At 50.3% G+C, this 20,412-nt stretch overlaps 1 protein-coding gene across 7 annotated transcripts in view; it reads left to right on the plus strand.

Moving 5' to 3' along the window:
* The window catches only part of RAP1GAP (RAP1 GTPase activating protein), a 108,754-nt gene that overhangs the window by 74,050 nt on the left and 14,292 nt on the right, over window positions 1–20,412 (plus strand). For 6 of the 7 annotated variants that reach the window (XM_028741450.2, XM_028741449.2, XM_028741444.2 and 3 more), the window contains 11 exons: window positions 2,277–2,355; window positions 3,261–3,314; window positions 4,434–4,517; window positions 8,874–8,974; window positions 9,127–9,256; window positions 9,512–9,667; window positions 11,496–11,567; window positions 12,744–12,830; window positions 12,996–13,136; window positions 15,476–15,607; window positions 19,387–19,464. In XM_028741450.2, the coding sequence (XP_028597283.2) occupies window positions 2,277–2,355; window positions 3,261–3,314; window positions 4,434–4,517; window positions 8,874–8,974; window positions 9,127–9,256; window positions 9,512–9,667; window positions 11,496–11,567; window positions 12,744–12,830; window positions 12,996–13,136; window positions 15,476–15,607; window positions 19,387–19,464 (1,114 nt within the window). The remainder of the gene's footprint in view (window positions 1–2,276; window positions 2,356–3,260; window positions 3,315–4,433; window positions 4,518–8,873; window positions 8,975–9,126; window positions 9,257–9,511; window positions 9,668–11,495; window positions 11,568–12,743; window positions 12,831–12,995; window positions 13,137–15,475; window positions 15,608–19,386; window positions 19,465–20,412) is intronic. The other variant, XM_028741446.2, reaches the window with a different exon arrangement.

A 20,412-nucleotide genomic window follows, 5' to 3' on the forward strand; every position in this document is an offset into this window, starting at 1 on the left:
TTTAACAAACAAGCTGGAAACGGATAAGAACATTGGCAGGAAGTATTTACCACAAAATGGGAAGTCTTTAAAATGTATTTGAAAAACAGCAATGACAGTTTGAAGTCTGTAGCGGCATTTGAGTAACTTCAGTAGGAGTTTTAAATCTGATGGAAAACCTAGGATAGAATAAATAACATTAAAGCCAAAATATGCTATATAATGGCAGTGAATAACGGATGAAAAATAGAAGTAAGGAGTAGATGGGAAGTCAGCTATATAGGAAAAAGTCATTTTTATGTTAAATGTATTGTGAGCAATATTTAATGTATTGATGTTGTTGTTGTTTTTATTTTTATTTTCTTCTTTTTTTAGTTGTTAGGAGGTGATGGATATTTGTGTATCTTCTTTTCTTTTCTTTTTTTTAAAGATATTTATTGAAATTTTCCACTTTAATACATTAAAAAAATCAAAAAACAAAAAACAAAAAAGTTTAAAAACACATAAAGTTCACAATCCTTATTTTTCTATAACATATTTCCCTGACTTCCCCACACCTCCCCTTCTTATATTCCAATTCAAATTGTTAGTTCGACAAGTTCTTATCCCTAATTTTTGACCTTTTTATATTTAGTTCATTTTAAAAAACCAATTTTGCCTTATAGACATCAATATTTATACATCAGTGCTCATTCTTAAAACCATTTTCTAAAGTCGACCTAAATTCCCTTCCACAAATTCCCCAATTTTCATACAAATAACAAAACAAAGTAAAAACAAAAACAGATTGTAATTATGCACCCTTTGGATTCCCAAACTCAAAAGGGTGCATAATCACAATCTTATTTTCTTTTTGTATGTGGTGTATTAAAATGAAATAAAAACTTTTAAAAGAAAGAAAGAAAAGAAAAGAAAAGAACATTGGCAGGATTATTGTAATAACCTGCAGCTTTTCAGAAGAGTATACATTCAAAGTAGATGGACAAACGAGCAAATTAAGTTTATGTGGAGATGCGGAAGATAATTAAAAATAAATTGAAGGAACCGCAGAAAGAGTGGGGAGGTAGTCAGGTTTTGAAATGTTAAATTGATTGTAAAATTAGTGAAATGTATAAACTTGAAAAGTATTTTTAAAAAAATGAAATGAGAAAATAAAATAAAAATCCCCAACTGGCAACTTCTCCTGGTAGGCCTGGGAATTTCCTCTACCTGAAATACGGTGCTCTTCGCCACAATGGCTTCTGAATCTCACTTGCTGGAAACCACAGATGGCAGAGTTCGGTCTTGTGTTTGAATCCTCACTGCTGGTTTCTGACAATGGGCATCTGGTTGGTCACTGTGAGAACAGGAGGCTGGACTGGGTGTTCCTAAGCCAGGGGTCGGCAACCTAAGGCCCATGGGCCGGAAGCAGCCCATGGAGGCCGTTTAACCGGCCCCCGAGCCGCCAACCAAGCCCCCTGCTTGGTGAGTCCCTGCGCACTGCGCTAGACCAGTGCAGCACGGCATGGGGACTTGCTTCCGCGGCTCCAGAAATTGTTTCTGTGCATGTCCGGGGCACCGGAAATCGCTTCTGCGCATGCTCAGATGCCGAAAATTGTGCCTGTGCAGAAGCAATTTTTGGCGTCTGGGCATGCGCAGAAGCGATTTCCGGCGTCATGTTGTGCCGGCCCGGCCCATGGAGGATCTCTGCGGGAGTGATCTGGCCATAGCTGTCAACTTTTCCCTTTTCTTAAGAGGAATCCTATTCAGAATACAGTGGTACCTCTAGATGCGAACGGGATCCCTTCTGGAGCCCCGTTCGCATCTAGAAGCAAACGTAACCCGTGTCCGCGGGTCACGTTTTGGTGCTTCTGCGCATGCACGCAACGTCATTTTGAGCGTCTGCGCATGCGCAAGCGGCAAAACCCGGAAGTAACGCACTCCGTTACTTCCGGGTTGCCGCGGAGCGCAACTCGAACGTGCACATCCCGAAGCACATTCAACCCAAGGTATGACTGTAAGGGAATTTCCCTTTAAAAAAGGGAAACGTTGACAGCTATGGATCCGGCCCATGCCCAGTAAGCCTTGCCAACCCCTGTTCCTAAGCCCTAGAGAGCTGTTCCCAGTAGGTGAAGACAGCGCTGTACTGCACTAGATCAGTGTTTCTCAAACTTGGGTCTCCAGCTGCTAGGGAACTTGTCACTAATGCTGGGGCAAGGCAGAAGGAGGAATTCCCCCTCTCTTCCCTCGATCTTTTCTCGGCGGGTGGGATCTTCTGCCTGGCTTCCTCCCATCTCCTCTGCCCTCTTCCCCCGCAGGACGAAATGTCGGACTTACCACGACGTCATCCCCATCTCCTGCCTGACCGAGTTCCCCAACGTTGTCCAGATGGCAAAGGCAAGTATTGGGGGTGGAAAGGGTGCGATGGGAGGGAGCGAAATGCCCTCGGACCCTTGCCTTGCAAAAGCACTGCTGGTGCGACCCATGGGTGGGCAAACTAAGGTCCGCGGGCTGGATCAGGCCCAATTGCCTTCTGGATCTGGCCTGCGGATGGTCCAGAAATCACTGCGTGGATCGCAAGCGCACACGTTCTTTGCCTCTCCCTCCCACGGCGGCACCTCCCTCCCTCCTCTTGGCTTCTTCCTGCCCTGCCTAGAGGAGGAAGGGGGCTGGGCCTTGTTGGTGCCAGCAGCAGCAGCGATCAAGCGGCTGCCATTTTAAGAAGCCCCTCTCCGGAGCCCTTTAGCGCACCGCTCATTGTCCCGCCGCCGCCACCAGCCCCTGCCACTTGCAAGACACAGCTAAGCAGCTACCAGGGCTTGTGGTGCTCTCGCATCTCCCCCCCCCCAAAAAAAAGTCGAACCCCCCACAACGTCTGAGGGACAGTGGACCGGCTCCCCGCTGAAAAAGTTTGCTGACCCCTGCTGTGACCTGTCAGTCAAGGCAGAGACCCACCCCCCAGGGAGGACAGGGCTTGTGTCTGGACCATTGACGGATTCAGCCTGACAGGAAGGGTGATTCGGAGGGGGGCGACAGTGGGGAACTGCAATCTTATCACACACCCATCAGTTATTGTGGCACTACAATGGCAGAAGCTGCACCTGTTGGACTTCTTCTCTGCCCCAGAAAGGAAAATGGCTGTTCTGTTAGGAGAACGGCGGCAGCAGTGGGCTGGATGGAATTTCCTCTTGTGCCTGTGCAAGAGGAACCAGTTCCTTTTGTGATCCTGGAATCGTAGAATCGTAGAGTTGGGTCCAACCCATTGCGATGTCTTAGTGTCTATATGTCTCTCTTGGCCACAGTTGGTGTGCGAGGACGTCAACGTCGATCGCTTTTACCCCGTGCTGTACCCAAAGGTAGGAGCGGGGAGGAAACTCACTGAAATATGGGTATTTATTCGGTTTCTTGGACGCCTTCTCCTGAAAATCAGTCTTGAGGTAGTACTCAACAACCTGGATGCAGTCTTAAGGGAAGGCTAAAGCATTTTATAGTATTCGGAATTTACTGATCTGATATAAAAGCTCTGTGGCTGCCTCAGAGTTAATTTATAATAAATGTCTCAGGACTGCAATACCTCAGGGACCACCTCTCTCCATATGAACCTACTCAGACCCTGAGATCAAGAGGTCCGGAGGGTGGCAGCGCAAGAACGGGGCCTTTTCTGTGGTGGCTCCCCATTTGTAGAATGCTCTTTCCAGGGAGGCTCACCGGGCACCTTCATTGCATATATTTAGGTGCCAGGCAAAACCGCTCCTCTTTAACCAGGTCTTTGGCTGGCTGGCATCTAATGCCCTTTTAAAATATGTTTTGGAGGGGGGGAGATAATGGGTTCTCTTCGTTTTTGTTTTTATTGCGTATTTTGTACTTTATATTTCCTCAGGAGGTCCATGCCTCACAATCTTTCCATCATATATATATATATATATATATATATATATATATGCAGAAAATATTAAAAATAAATTTGTGGAACCACAGAAAGAGGAGGAAGGAAGTTTTGAAACGTTAAAATGACTGTAAAATTATTGAAACGTATAAAACTGATAACCAGAATTTTAAATTTTCCTTCTCCTCTTTCCTTCCTGCTCTGCAGCTTCAGAAAAACACTGGGTGAAGTGTTTTCTATAAAAAGCAGCATATTCTTACCTAATAAAATACTTCAGCCAGCTTTTCTGAAACTGAAGAGCAGGAAGGAGAGAGGAGAAGGCAAATTTAAAAGCCAAGGAAGAAACACAAAGGAACTTTTGGTGGGGGTGAGATGTGCCGGGAGCCAGAGGCAATGGGGTTTCCTGTGGCCCCCATGTTTCAGGTTCCCCTCCATGTGTGCTGCAGCAGGATCTGGGGGAATCCCTAGTTCCCAGGGAATGTTTGCACCAGGTAGATGTACTTGACACCTGAGGCTCCGCTAGCTGAACTCACCAGTTTTTTCTCTCCATCCCCCCCCCCCCTGCCAACCCGCCCCGCCCCACTTCCAGGCCTCTCGACTCATTGTGACCTTTGATGAACACGTCATCAGCAATAACTTCAAGTTCGGTGTCATCTACCAGAAGCTGGGCCAGGTGAGTACCCTGGCTTCTTGCCAGGGAGGCAGGTGAGATCGGGGGGGGGGGGGGGAGAGAGAAATACCCAGGAGGTCCTGGACCAGAGGAAGGCACCTTCTTTGAGGAGGAAGCAGTGGAAGGAAGACACCAGAACAGATCTGCAGCTGAATCATCCCAAAGGGGACCCATATAGTCTAGCATCCTTCCCTCGCAGTGGCCGGCCAGATGCGGCAAAGGGAACATCTGGCTGCGTTTCCCCAGCCACTCTGGGCGGCTTCCAACAGAACACTAAAAGACACTAAATGAATTGCAACTCATTACCAAACTTAAAACCATGGAGAGACCTGGTCTGAACAAAGACATTGGATTCTTATCTCATTATACATGACAAAGCCATTTTTCACCTTCTCACCCCTTGCTTTTTCCTGTAAGACCTATTGCAGTCATTAAGAGTCGTCAACAAGCTCATCACAGCCATCTGCCAATCACCCATTCCCACCGCCCTTCTGAGTAATACCCCTCCCCACCTTCTCACTATATAGAAGGATCTGGCAACTTCTGTTTCAGTGTATCTGAAGAAGTGTGCATGCACACGAAAGCTCATACCAAGAACTAACTTAGTTGGTCTTTAAGGTGCTACTGGAAGGAATTTTTTTGTTTTCACTAAAAGACAGTAACCTATTAAACATTAAAAGCTTCCCTAAACAGGGCTGCCTTCAGATGTCTTCTAAAAGTCTGGTAGTTGTTGTTCTCTTTGACATCTGGTGGGAGGGCGTTCCACAGGGCGGGTGCCACTACCGAGAAGGCCCTCTGCCTGGTTCCCTGTAACCTCACTTCTCAAATGAGGGAACCGCCAGAAGGCCCTCGGCGCTGGACCTCAGTGTCCGGGCAGAACGATGGGGGTGGAGACGCTCCTTCAGGATGACCCAAGCGCAGCGGCCCTCTCTCCTCCTGTGGCTTCCAGCAACTAGCATTCAGAAGCATCGCCGCAGAGCATAGTCCTTTACTCAGAAACATGGAGGCTGGAATTTTACTTTCTTTTGTATGGAAGTCCCTATAGCTTAGTGGCAGAGCATCCGTCCTGCCTGCGGAAGGTCTCAGGTTTGGTCCTGCGATTCCTGCTTTGCATGGGGTCAGACTAGACGGCTCCTTGGGGTCCGTTCTCTCCCTCTCTTTTTTAAAAAAGTGCTTTTTTTGTACTCATTTTCAGGACGTTCGACTTCCAAAACGTTCAAATTCCAAGCCGCAGCTTCCGATTGGCTGAATGCTAGGCTTTTTTTTGCAGATCGGAAGCCGCGTTGGATGTTTGGGTTTCGAGGAACGTTTAAAAACCGGAACACTTACTTCTTCTTTCCCCCCCCCCCCCCCAAAATTATTGATTTTCCAAAATTTATAAACAAACATAAATCCTAACTGTAATTATTCCACTCTTAATAACATTGTTACGTGACTTCCTCGAACCCCGCTGGCTGAGTTTCAATATATATCATTGTAACAGTTTTCCAAAAATTTCTCATAAAGTTTACATATCAATTAATGTCTTTCTTTCTTTTCATATTAAATTTAAACATGGTATTCTGTAACACCACATATTTAAATCCTAAGCCTATCTGGTGTTTGCAAGTATTTCTATTTAAATTATCCTAGCATATTTAACTAAATAGTCTTTAAATTTCCTCCATTCCTCTTGGTACTCCTCCTCCTTCTGGTTGTGGACTCTTCCGGTCAGGTCGGCTAGCTCCAAAAAGTCCATCATCTTCATCTGCCATTCCTCCACTGTCGGCACTTCTTGTATTTTCCAATTCTTGGCTAACAAAATTCTAGCTGCAGTTGTGGCATACAAAAACAGTCTAACATCTTTCTTGGGCAATTCCAAACCTGTTATTCCAAGAAGAAAGGCCTCTGGTTTCTTAATAAATGTATATTTAAACATTTTTTTCCAATTCATTATAAATCTTCTCCCAGAAGTCTTTCACCTTGGGGCAGGTCCACCACATATGATAAAAGGTACCTTCTTTTTCTTGACATTTCCAACATAGATTATCAGTATTGTGATACGGAAGACTTACTTCTGGGTTTTCGGCGTTCGGGAGCGGAGCGGTTCGAGAACCGAGGTTCCACTGTATTAGTAGCTCCCTGTGGACTGCCCTGCCTCTTGGGTTTGCTGGCTGGAGGGAGCCACTCTGCACCAGTATTGGAGACCCCCCCCTTCTTCCCCCCCTGAACAAACGGCAATACCTCTGCGCTGCTTCAGGGATGCCAGATTCCTCCCCGTTCACCTCCCACCCCACCTGTGGCTCCTTCACACCTGAGAAATCAGCTCGGAAAAGGGGAGGGGTACCCCCCCCCAGGCAGCACACAGCTGCCTCCCCTTCCAGAGCATGCAGGAGGGCCTTTTCTTAAAAAGCTGAGCTAAATTGTGTGCTCCCGTGCCTCCTGCGCAGCTTTTATCTTGAGGAAGTCATGACAAAGCTCTGATCCTTTGGGGTGGGGTAAAAAGGCGCAGTCAATTGACAAGTGATTCTCAGGGGATGAAAAGGGAAAGTGGGGAGGGAGGGAGAGAGACACCATGATCCAGCTTTCACAAAGCCACCCACCAGCTTCTCTATTTAAAATCTTTGCATTTTAAGCCTGTTAAAATGTATGATTTTGCCAGGTGGCGGGAGCTCCATCTAGTGGCCCAGGTTGGGATCGTGGCCTCTTGAAACTAATGGACTGAAGCCGTTTCCCCCGATATAGACACACGTTTTTGCAAGACATTTCCCCCCAGATATTTGCTTGCTATTTTTTTCACTGGTACATGCATTTTATGTCCACTTTCTCCTAATAACCTATACTTTCTCCTAATAACCTATATTTTCCCACCCAACAATTTTATCCCACACCCCTCTTGGAGAGCTGCGTTGCAAAATTTAGAGAACTGAAAGCTTCAAAGGATAGCTGAGTTTGGCATTATTCTTTCAGAGCATAAACTGCCCCTGCTTGATCTATACAGTGGTACCTCGGGTTTAGTACTTAATTCGTTCTGGAGGTCCGTTCTTAACCTGAAACTGTTCTTAACCTGAAGCACCACTTTAGCTAATGGGGCCTCCTGCTGCTGCCGTGCCACCGGAGCACGATTTCTGTTCTCATCCTGAAGCAAAGTTCTTAACCTGAAGCACTATTTCTGGGTTAGTGGAGTCTGTAACCTGAAGCGTATGCAACCCGAGGTACCACTGTAGATTATTTGACCTCTCAGCCCCCCTCAAAAGGGTGCAGCACCCACAGATTCAAACCCAATGAATTACAACCAGCATGACTTCAGATTTGTGGGGGTTTTCCTGCAACCGTGAGACCTACCAACCGGAAAATGAAATGAAACGACAGAGTGTCTTGAACAATTTGGGCATGGGGTTTTTGTTTCCCATTCCAGAGCAGAACTTGAACTGGCCGTTCTTTCGCACTTGCAGGCTGCATTCTTCATCTCAGCACCCTGGCTTGAAACTTGTCGGGGTGGAGAAGGAGACTTATGTTGCTGTTGCGACCCAGTTGGGAGCCTGTGAGAATAGCCCTCCTGCAGATCCCGCAAGATCTACCAGTTGATTCAGATCTACTTTCTGCCCACTCCTGAATAGAGATTGCAGCCTGATACTTTTCTCATTAATATATCTATTTCTATAATTCAGGGGTCAGCAAACTTTTTCAGCGGGGGGCTGTCCCTCAGACCTTGTGGGGGGCTGGACTATATTTTTTTGGGGGGGATGAATGAATTCCTATGCCCCACAAATAACCCAGAGATGCATTTTAAATAAAAGGACACATTCTACTCATGTAAAAACATGCTGATTCCCGGACTGTCCATGGGCCGGATTGAGAAGGCGATTGGGCCAGATCTGGCCCCCAGGCCTTAGTTTGCCTACCCGTGGTCTATAGCATCTCTCTCTAAACTAAAGTAAACTAAAACTGAAGCGCATTCTTCTCCCTAAAAGCAAAAATGGTCCCTCCCCCCAATATGGATGGCTTTAGAAGCCGATTGGTCAAATTCATGGAGGGGAGAGGGCAATCGCTGCAATGCTTTTGAATCCCAGTTCCTGGAAACCACAGGCAGGGAGAGAGCTCTTGTGCTTGGGTCCCATTTCAGTAGCTGCTTGACCACCTGAAGACAGGATGCTGGAGCCCCCATTGGTCGAACCCAACTAGCACAGGAGTCTTCTTAAGTTAACTGGGATGCTAATGGGAGAGGGCTGTAAGCTCTTACCTCTGGCCGGTCCTTTCCCTTTCAAGATGGTCCGGGTTAGGGATGCACAGAGACCTCTCCCCCCCACACCCACTGTGGCTGAAAGCCAAGCCCTCTTTTTGAGCATCAACACACATAACTCTGCCTCTTCTCTGCAGACTTCAGAAGAGGAGCTCTTCAGCACCACGGAGGAGAGCCCAGCATTCGTCGAATTCCTTGAATTCTTGGGCCAGAAAGTCAAGTTGCAGGAATTCAAGGGGTGAGTAGAGTCAAGACAGAGGGAGAATGGGGGGAGGGGGGCTCCTTTACGTCTGCCCCCTCCCCGCAGGGGCACAGTTGTTTTTTGCTCCTAAAAATGCTCAAAGCTGTTGGCAGCACAGGCCTCATACTGCGTCTTTCTGTGGGGTGCAGGTTTCGGGGTGGCCTCGACGTGACCCACGGGCAGACAGGGACAGAGTCGGTCTACTACAACTTCCGAAACAAGGAGATCATGTTCCACGTCTCCACCAAGCTGCCCTACACGGAGGGGGATACCCAGCAGGTAGGGACGCGGCTGCGATGGCGGAGGAAAGCGCAGCCAGGAGGGCAGAGGAAATGTGTAGCCGGCAGTGCACCGGTGGAAGCACCGCCTTATGAGCTGCTGGAGCTCACAGCTTGCCTGGACTTGGTTGTCTCCTGGCCTGAAACCCCCTTTGTGTGTGTGTGTTTTTCCTCTTCCCCCACCTCCCGGGTGAGCAAAAGTGAGTGGGACTGAAACAATGACCCTCTCCTCTCCTCTCTCTCCTCCTGCTCATAGCTGCAGAGGAAGCGGCACATCGGGAACGACATCGTGGCCATCATCTTCCAGGATGAGAACACGCCCTTCGTCCCGGACATGATCGCCTCCAACTTCCTGCACGCCTACATTGTAGTTCAGGCCGAGAATCCCTGTACGGAGAACACACTCTACAAGGTGGCTGGGCTTTTCTCAGAGTCAGTTAGCTCCGGGTGCCGGAACCTGGAATGCCGATGGGTGGTTGGGGGGACTTTACTATTATTACCATTAGCATTATTGATTCAATTGATTACCCACCTTCCACCAGCGGGTACCGTATTTTTCGCTCTATAAGATGCACCAGACCATAAGACACACCTAGTTTTTGGTGGAGGAAAACAAGAAAAAAAATACTCTGAATCCCAGGAGCCAGAACAACAAGAGGGATCTGGCTTCTGGGATAGCCTCTTGCTGTTCTGGCTTCTGGGACAGCCATGTGAAGCCTCTCCCAGGCAGCAGGATGAAGGCTCCCCCTGCCCGGAAGAGGCTGCGTGCGGCTAAGCTGCCCTCTGTCCCTTCCCCCACCTCCCGCAAAAGCCAGCCAAGGGCCGTGCGCTCTTTAAAGGGAGTGCGGCTCTTGGGGGCTTTTCTGGGAGGTGGGGGATAGCCAGGGATAGCCGTGCGAAGCCTCCGCAGGGCAGCGGGATGAAGGCTCCCCGCTGCCCTGCGGAGGCTTCCTGCGGCTAAGCCAAAAGCTAGAACCCTCTCCCTCTCGCTGTTCTGGCTTCTGGGATAGCCGCGCAGCCTGCATTCGCTCCATAAGATGCACACACATTTCCCCTTACTTTTAAGGTGGGGAAAAGTGTGTCTTATAGAGCAAAAAATACGGTAATTGACAGCAATTAAAAACTGAAAACAGTTAAAGCAGGCTACAGTCGCAGAAAGAGGGTGGGCCCTATAAACACCCAGGGCTGTCAGAGGCCAGAGGAAAAAGGTGTGCTGTACAGTGAAGGTGCCCGGCGGACCTCTCTGGGGTGGGAGTTGCACAACATAGGGGGTGCTGGCTTAGAGAAGGCTCTGCCTCAGGCTGCCACCACCCAAACTTCAGAGGGAGGTGGAGCGACAAAGGGGGACCCCGCCTTTGCTGATACTTCACACCCGGAAGGGTCCGTAAAGAAGAACTACTGGGCACTCAGTGTCGCTGTTAAGCACAGAATTATAGAATTGTTGAGTTGGAAGGAGCCTCCCAGGCTCAGCTACTCCAGCCCCCTCTGCAATGCAACTAAAGAACCCCTGACAGGTTCAACCTCGGCTTTAAAATCTCCAACGAAAGAGGGACACACACACACCCTCCTGCAAAGGAGTCCGTCCCACCGTTGTACACCTCTTATGGCTGGAAAGTTCTTACTAATATTTTGTCGGAATCTCCTTTTTCCACCATCTTAATCCACCTGAATTCTCTGCTCAGCTCTCAAAAAGGAGTAGTGCAGACGAGGGCCGAAGGCGTTTTAAAAATAAATTTATTTTTAAAATAAATTTTAAAAATATTAAAATATTTTTAAATAATTTTTTAAAATAAATTTATTTATTTGGTTTTTCAAATTAAAATTTTACAGAGAGATATTAAACATAAATCGTAAAAATGGGATTCTAAGGAATCTCCTGGTCTTCCCTCCTCCCCTTTGTGGGTCCAATTATTAATCATTTCCTCCCGCATCTTTTATGATGATCCAACTCTTTTACATCTCCATTGTATCTATAATTTGCCCTTAAACAGCAAGCGATATTCCAATCCTACTAACCATTTTAGCTATTTACAATGGCCTTTAAGATAAGTTATAAATTTTCCCCATTCCTTGTTAAAATTTTGGTCTTCCTGATTTCTGACTCTTCCGGTCATTTTAGCCATTTCGGCATAATCCATCAATTTCATCTGCCATTCTTCTTTCCATCTCTGGATAACTTCTAGGCAGCTTCTGGAGCTTCCTGGTTGCATCTCTCTCTCTCCCCCACTCCTTCTCTCCAGGTCTCTGTCACTGCCCGGGACGACGTGCCTTTCTTCGGACCTCCGTTGCCCAACCCGGCCGTTTTCCGAAAGGTGAGTTTTCCTGCAGCCGACCAGCTGGGCTTTGACGCTCCTTCCTCCTTCAACTCTAGGCTCTCCTGGTGTCAAGGAAAGTGAAGGGAACTGGGGGTACCTCCCTTATCCCCTGTGAGCATCAGTTGGCACTGCCTGTGGATGAGGCACAGCTGGGTCTCTCCAGACCTCCACCCAACCTGGCCAGTCAAGCTTTGGAAGAGGAATCATGGGCAACCACGGCTAATGTACTGGGCCTGGTGCAGTCATAACAATACCCTCTTCAGTCTGAGATTGTAATTTAATTAGCACATGCAAAATGACCCAGGTTAATTTTATCCAGGGTTATCAGGAGTTGCTTGCAACTTAAAACCTAGGCAGAGAGAGAGAGAGAGGTGTTATGTCTGAATCAGGCCAGAGTGTTTTTCCGCACAGTGTTTTCCAGCTTGGTATTTTCTATCTAGGGGATTAATTTAGGTTGGCTCTGGGCAGGATTCAAATGAGTTTTATTCTTCATGGAACAAGATTCTCCCCTGCCTTTGTGTGTTGCCACAAGCCCTAAATCTACTCTGGAGCACTGGGAGAATTTCCAGCGCAGGTTTGTGGGGTACAGTGAGAAAAGAGGGAGGGAAAGCCCTATTTTTGGGGGGGGGTATTATTGGGTTGCTTTTGTTTTTATTATGTATTTTATATTTTTATATTGTGCTTTTATGTTGTAACCACCCTGAGACCTGCAGGTGTAGGGTGGCATACACATTTAATAAATCATCACCATCATCAGCAGTAGGTCATCATTTGCTTTTACCTGTCGTCAGGGAAGGGGCCATAGCTTGGTTGCAGGAATACTTCCTTTGCCTTTGCAGAAGGTCTATGGCATGGGTAGGCAAACTAAGACCTGGGGGCCGGATCCGGCCCAATCGCCTTCTAAATCCGGCCCGTGGACGGTCCGGGAATCAGCGTGTTTTTACATGAGTAGAATCTATCCTTTTATTTAAAATGCATCTCTGGGTTATTTGTGGGGCATAGGAATTCGTTCATTTTTTTCTTTTCCAAAATATAGTCCAGCCCCCCACAAGGTCTTGAGGGACAGTGGACCGGCCCCCTGCTGAAAAAGTTTGCTGACCCCTGGTCTATGGGCTCAGTCAGGGATGGCAAGAGTTGCGTTCCGTTTCCCATCCTCCCGTTTTCCTTGCTCAGGGCCCCGACTTCCAAGAATTCCTCCTGACGAAGCTGATCAACGCCGAGTACGCCTGCTACAAGGCAGAGAAGTTTGCCAAACTGGAGGTGAGGAGCTGCTCAGCTGGCAGGGGTTCCACTGCTTCCTGCCAACTTCCGGGTGGGGGCGGGATCGGGCTAGTCTACACCTCCCCGCCCGCCTCTCCTCCAAGCTTTCCCCATCCCTCTTTCCGACCAGCCCTAAACCCCACCCCGCTTCCCTCCTGGCTGCAGGAGCGCACGCGAACAGCTCTGTTGGAGACCCTCTACGAGGAGCTACACCTCAACAGCCAGTCCATGATGGGCCTTGGGGGAGATGAGGACAAGATGGAGAACGGCAGCGGGAGCAGCGGGGGCTTCTTCGAGTCCTTCAAGGTGGGTGCGTGTGAGCAGGGGCCGTCCATGAGGTAGATGCCTCGGGTGGTGGAATCCAAGGAGTGGCTCTGTGGGACTCCCCCCCAAAAAAACACCCAGAGAAGAAGCGGCTGCATCAGCTTCTATGTCTGGCAAGATGCCACAAAGGTCTCTCCTCTAGAGAGATCTTGCCGGAAGCCGCAGCTAAATGAAGCTCAGCGGAGGCGGCAAGGGGTGTGCGCATGGCGCATGGCACACGCACAGAGCAGCACTTTACCATGTTGCCCCAAGCTGTGAGACAGGATGCGTCACCCCCACCTGTGCGAGAGAGGTGTGGGGAGCAGGTGACATCACCCAGGGTTGAGAGGCACCCTCCAATGCCTCGCTTGGGGCACGGGGATTTCCACACATGGTCGCTAGCTTTGGCCGGCGGTTCCCAAAATTTTGGGGGCCCCCACTGCCCCCTTGGTTCCATAAGTACGTCCCTATAACCTTCTACCACATCAGAAGCATTATGATAAAATCCAATACAGTCATACCTCGGCTCCCGAACGCCTTGGGAGTTGAGCGTTTTGGCTCCTGAACGATTGAAAACCGGAAGTGAGCGTTGCGGTTTTTGAACGTTCTTTCGGAAGCCAGATGTCCGATGGGGCTTCCGATTGGCTGCAGGAGCTTCCTGCAGCCAATCCGAAGCCGCACTTTGGAAGTTGAATGTTTCGGAAGTCGAATGGACTTCCGGAATGGATTCTGTTCAACTTCCGAGGTACAACTGTACAGTGATGGTTGACTGCATGTGTTTTCCTAATCCAACTATTTGAGTTGATTAATTCAATGCAACCAATCACCTGGTTCCTGTCATACTAGATATTGCGCAATAAATATTTTTGCGCGTTCTTGCTAACCCAAACAAAAGGGCAAAAGAAATTTGTAGCATGAAATTATTGCACGTCAAAGTGCAAGTAGATAAATAGGTACCGCTCCGGCGGGAAGGTAAACGGTATTTTCATGCACTGCTCTGGTTCGCCAGAAGCGGCTTAGTCCTGCTGGCCACATGACCCGGAAGCTGTACGCCGGCTCCCTCGGCCAATAAAGCGAGATGAGCGCCGCAACCCCAGAGTCGGCTACGACTGGACCTAATGGTCAGGGGTCCCTTTACCTTTAAGCTGCAGAAGCTTTCCCTTGCCACAGATGTATGGCAACTACTTTGCAATAAAATCAATAGCTGTTACCAGTCTTCTCACCACTCTGAACCCTTAACAGCATCTTTAGTTAGAGCCAGGGATGTCCCCTACCTGAAACTCTGGCGGGGAGTCATTATAATCTTGAACTAGGTAGACCCAAGGAGGTTGGCACCATACGAGGCAGTGTCCTCTTTACAGCCGCCTTTTTTGTTCACAACCATGAGGACTAGGAACTTGTTGCCTTTTTTCATAGGGGGAGGGAGGATGGGCCACAGCTCAGTGTCAGAACACCTGCTTTGCATGCAGAAGGCCCCAGGTTAACAATCCTCAAAGGTAGCATCTCCAACTAGGGCTGCCTCTGAAAACCCTGACTGGGAGCGGCCGCCGAGACCATAGAACACTGGTCTTGAAAGGCCTACATTGGCTCCCAGTACATTTCCGAGCACAATTCAAAGTGTTGGTGTTGACCTTTAAAGCCCTAAATGGCCTCGGTCCAGTATATCTGAAGGAGCGTCTTCACCCCCATCATTCTGTCCGGACACTGAGGTCCAGTGCCGAGGGCCTTCTGGCAGTTCCCTCACTGCGAGAAGCCAAGTTACAGGGAACCAGGCAGAGGGCCTTCTCGGTAGTGGCACCCGCCTCGTAGAACACCCTCCCACCAGATGTCAAAGAGAAGAGCAACTATCAGACTTTTAGAAGACATCTGAAGGCAGCCCTGTTTAGGGAAGCTTTTAATGTCTGATGTATCACAGTATTTTAATATTTTTTTGGAAGCCGCCCAGAGTGGCCGGGGAAGCCCAGCCAGATGGGCGGGGTATAAATATTATTATTATTATTATTATTATTATTATTATTATTATTATTATTATTATCCGTTGCTGCCGGTCAGTGTAGACAATCCCTGAGCTACATGGGCTCTCCCTATAAAACAGCTCTGTAGGCTGCAGCCTACCTGCGTCACACTGAATTTCATCATAGGATCATAGCACTGCAGCTAAAGAATTACGAAGTTTCGGCGGGCGGGAATATCTGCGCCTGGGCAAAGGCCTCCCACTCCCCCAGCCTGACCCCTCTCAGTTCCCTGCCCCATTGCCCAAGGGCTGTAGGGCCGGGAGCCTGGCTGTGAGGGTGAAGAGGGAGGGGCTCTGGTGACACGACATCCGTTTCCCCCCTTTGCAGCGGGTGATCCGCAGCCGCAGCCAGTCGATGGATGCCATGGGGCTCAGCGGCAAGAGGCAGAACACCGTCTCCACCAGCCACAGCGGGAGTTTCGGCCACAACAACCCCGACATCGCCAAAGCTGCAGGCATAGTGAGTACCCCCCCTCCCCAAATCCCCTGGTTTCCTCCAGAGTCCCTGAATTCCCCACCCCACCCTTCCCCCCTCCCGCCACATCTCCTCCCTAGTAACTCCTGCCCCTTCTTGACCCAGCCGCTCTGGACGCCTCATTCCTCCCCCTCCTTATCTGTGCCCCCCCCCCAATTAAAAGTCATTTCCCGGGTTGACCTTCCCGTCCCCTTGCTTCCTGCGCTGAGCTCCCTCGAAATGAGTTCATTAATAACCGGCGAAGTTTGCCAGCTCCTCACTCATTCAGCAATGCATCACCACTTTGGGGAGTGAAATTGACTGGACCAGATTGCAAACAGGGTTTTCTCCCCACCCTTCCCCTCCCGGAAGTGAAATTGACTGGACCAGGAGCTCCTGGTTATCTGGTCCAGTCAATTTCATTCTTGAAGCGGGAGGGTGGGGAGGAGTTGCTTATGATATGGTCCAGTCAATTTCACACATGTATTTGACCATTATGGACTTCTGTAATGGCCTTGGCTCGGTAGTAGTGCTACCCCAGAGTCACAGAATCATAGATTGTAGAGTTGGAGAGGACCATGAGGGCCATCTAGTCCAACCCCCTGCAAGGCAGGATTTTTTTGCCCAACGTGGGGCTCGAACCCACGACCCCCAGATTAAGAGCCTTGTGCTCTACCGACTGAGCCACCTGCTTTGTGTGCAGAAGGCCCCCAGGTTCAATCCCCTGCAAGCATCTTCAGGTGGGGGGGGGGGAATGTCAAACCCTAGAAAGCTGCTGCCAGTCAGAGCAGACAGTACTGAGCCAGGTGACCCCAAAAGCATGGCTCTGTACCAAGCCATTTCCTATGCAAAGAGCAGCCATTAAGAATGAAGGGGGAGGGGAAGGGACAGACTAATTGTGCTTCTCCTCCCAGCCACCCCTGCATTGGGGTTTCCATAAATCCATTTGGCCCTCCCAAGCAGCCGGTTCTCATTGGGGCTGGCGCCAAAGTCATGGCCAAGACTCTGGGTGCGGTGCTTGCGAGTGGCCAGTAGGTGGCGCTCGCACTCCAGAGCTGGGGCAAAGTTAAGAAATGAAAAGAGCTGGGAGTCTCCAAGCAAGACCATGGTATTTCCATGCGGCACACCACCACCAAAAATAAAATAAAAATGAGCAGGCGGGGGCGGCCTGTTTGGTTCTTATTTTAGATCCAGAGACCTAAGGCTTGCACGTTCCGTTGCTCTGAGCCGATCGGCACGAGATAACCTTAGGCACATTGCAGCCCCCGCCTCCCTTTCATGTACTTGCAATCGCTAACTCAAGTGCGTGTACCTCCGAAAGGGTGCAAAAGTCCAGTTATTCCACCTCCCGTCTGGGCTGCAAGGACGGCAAGCTGCGGGGTGGGCCTGGAGCTATGTGGTCACCGCCACATCCCTCCCCTAGCTGCAGAAGAGGTGGGTACAGGGGGAAAACGCTTGGCACTTTCATCCTACAGTGCCCTGGTTAGGAACGGGGGGGGGGGAGTTTTGACCCTCCAGATGCTGCAGAGCTCCAACTCCCATCATCCCTTGCGGTGGCTCCTCTTCTGCTAGTAAAGTGTGGGTCTTACAGTGGCGCTGGGTGCCCCACTCCTGTCATATTGCAGCGGGGTTGGACGCGGGTGGCACTGTGGTCTAAACCACAGAGCCTAGGGCTTGCCGATCAGAAGGTCGGCGGTTCGAATCCCCACGACGGGGTGAGCTCCCGTTGTTCGGTCCCTGCTCCTGCCAACCTAGCAGTTCGAAAGCACGTCAAAGTGCAAGTAGATAAATAGGTACCACTCCGGCAGGAAGGTAAACGGCGTTTCCGTGTGCTGCGCTGGTTCACCAGAAGCGGCTTGGTCATGCTGGCCACATGACCCGGAAGCTGTCTGCGGACAAACGCCAGCTCCCTCAGCCTATAGAGCGAGATGAGCGTTGCAACCCCAGAGTCGTCCGCGATTGGACTTAACGGTCAGGGGTCCCTTTACCTTTACCTGGACTCTTATTCTTCTTTGGTGATCCCTCATAGCTGGGTAAGATTGTCTTCTATAAACACGGTTTTAACCGCAAGTCCATAAGTGACTGTGGAGGCCAATTCTGGATCCACACATCCTTCCACAGTGCGAACATAGGTTTCCGGGTGGGAGTTGATCATGGTGAGGGTTTGCCAAGCATGCCTTCCTCTTAGCACGTTTCTCCTTAGCATTCTGAGTTTGAGTGTCTTCAAAGCCCATGACGCCTTTGGTAAAGGCTGTTCTCCAATTGGAGCGCTCGCAGGCCAGTGTTCCCCAGTTGTCGGTGTTTATACTACATGTTTTTTAGATTTGCCTTGAGAGAGTCTTTAAACTCCTCAACTCTACAATCTTATGATATATGACCCCAGGCCAGGGACCATGTTGTTTGGAGCTCATGGGAGTTGAGAGTCCAACCTGGAGGGCCAAATCTTCCCCATCCCTCAACTAGACTGTTATTTGACCCTTCACTGCCCAGACCAATTTCCATCACAGCTCTGCCTTCCTCTAATGTAGAGATGGAGAACCTCTGGCTTTTCAGCTGAGCTTTGACTCCCCAGCTGGTGGCAGGGGCTGATGTCAGATGTACCGTATTTTTGGCTCTATAAGACACACTTTTCCCCCTTCAAAAATTAAGGGGAAATGTGTGTGCATCTTATGGAGCAAATGCAGGCTCCTTGGCTTCAGCGATAGCAACGTGAAGACTCCTAAGTGCAGAGGGAGAGCTCTGCCTGAAGCCCCCGGAGCGCAGCGGGAGTTCGCGCTGCGCTCCGCGGGCTTCAGGCAGCTATCCGCAAGCCTTGGGAGCGCAGCAGGAGTTCCCGCTGTGCTCCGAAGGCTTGCGGATAGCTGCCTGAAGCCTGGAGAGCGAGAGGGGTCAGTGCACACCGATCCCTCTTGCTCTCCTGGCTTCGCTTCGCTGGAGAGGTGCTGCAGTTTTCCCTCTCTGCGCAGTGCCCCTTCAGCGAAGCGGGAGGAGAAATGGAAGGGGCTCCGTTTCTCCTGCCGCTTCGCTGAAGGGGCGCTGAGCAGAGAGGGGGAGAATCCCCCCCCCCCCCGTTCTCCCTCTCCTATGGTCCGGTGCGTCCTATAGAGCGAAAAATACGGTACCGGTAGTTCAGCAGCCTCTGGAGGGCCCAAGATTCCCGGCCATTTTCCCCTAGCGGTTGGGGTGGGTGGGTAGCGCAGCTTAGTAGCCGGCCGGAGTCCTACGGAGGCACTGTGAACAAGGGCGCTAGGGTCAGGCGGAAGGCTGGATGGGCACAGATCAGGAGGAGGAGCTTGGCATATGGGGTGGAGAAGCTGCCCTATTCCACACAATACCCGCAGCTGCTCCCCATTGCAGACCGCGGGCAAAATCCAGCCAACGTGAACCCCCCAATTGCTATTCATACCCCAAACTGACCTGCTGTGACCCAACACGGGGTCCCCCCAAATTGCAGCATTTTGCTCCCTGCTTTCTACCCGTGCCATGGCCGATTCCATGCCCACCCCCTCCATCCGGGGACCCCGGCATAGCTGTCAACTTTTCCCTTTTCATGCGAGGAATCCTATTCAGAATAAGGGAATTTCCCTTTAAAAAGGGGGCAAGTTGACAGCTATGGGCCCCAGCCCGCCTTTGAGCTTTAGCCATTGTTATGAGGACCTGGCACCATTTTGTTTTGCATGACCTCTCTCTTTCTTTCTCTTTCTCTCTCATTCCTTTGTTCCCCCTCCCTTTCCTCTCCCTGTCCTTTTTTTCTCTTCTGCGCTCTCTCTGCCCGCTTACCACAGTCATTGCTTGTCCCCGGAAAAACGCCAACTAGGTACGGACGACGAGGCAGCGCCATAGGCATAGGAACCATAGAAGAGGTGGCTAGTTTCTCTCTCTCTTTCTCTCTCTTGGTGTCTCTCTCTCACTGCCTCTTGCCCTGTGGCTGCCCCCTATCCCCCCCCCTGCATGTTGGAGGGGCACACCCAACCCCTAGTACTCCCCATCGTCCCTCTAGACCTCCGGTGGGGGGCTGGGGTGCAGGAGGGAACACCCAAGTTAATAATTCTTCCTCCCTCCTGCAAAAGTATTTTGGTGAAACCGAAAGCTTGCTCACTACTGGGTAGGTTTTCAGTCGGTCCTAATGAAGGAGCACTGCTACCGCTGCTGTTTTGATTTTACTTATGTTTTAATCATCTTTCCGGGGGGGGGGGGGAGCAATTACCGTATTTTTTGCCCCATAGGGCGCACCGGCCCATAGGGCGCACCTAGTTTTTTTGGGGGGGGAATAAAGAAAAATAATTATTTTTTCCCCCCAGGCGCGGGGCTGGGGCGGGGGAAACCCGAGCTTCCCCCGACCCTAGTCCCCAGAACAGGCTGCTATCCGCAAGCCTAGGGAGCCTGGCGGGAAGTCGTGCCGGTCTCCCCAGGCTTGCGGATATCTGCCCGAAGCCCAGGGCGTGCTGAGGTCAGCGCGCCCCGGGCTTCGGGATGCAGGCAGCTCTCCGCAAGCCTTGGGAGCCCGGCGCCACTTCGCACCGGGCTCCCACGACTTGCAGAGAGCTTCCTGAAGCCCGGGGCGCGCTCAGCTGCCGCCCCGGGTTTCAGGATGCAGGCTGCTATCCGCAAGCCTAGGGAGCCCAGCGGGAACTCCCACGAGCTCCCAAGGCTTGCGGATAGCTTCCTGAAGCCTGGAGAGCGAAAGGGGTTGGTGCACACCGACCCCTCTTGCTCTCCAGGCTTCAGCGAAAGCCTGCATTCGCCCCATAGGACACACACACATTCCCCCTTCATTTTTGGAGGGGGAAAAGTGCATCCTATAGGTCAAA

This window comes from Podarcis muralis, chromosome 7 (genome assembly GCF_964188315.1).
Source record: "Podarcis muralis chromosome 7, rPodMur119.hap1.1, whole genome shotgun sequence".
NCBI classification, from domain to species: domain Eukaryota; kingdom Metazoa; phylum Chordata; class Lepidosauria; order Squamata; family Lacertidae; genus Podarcis; species Podarcis muralis.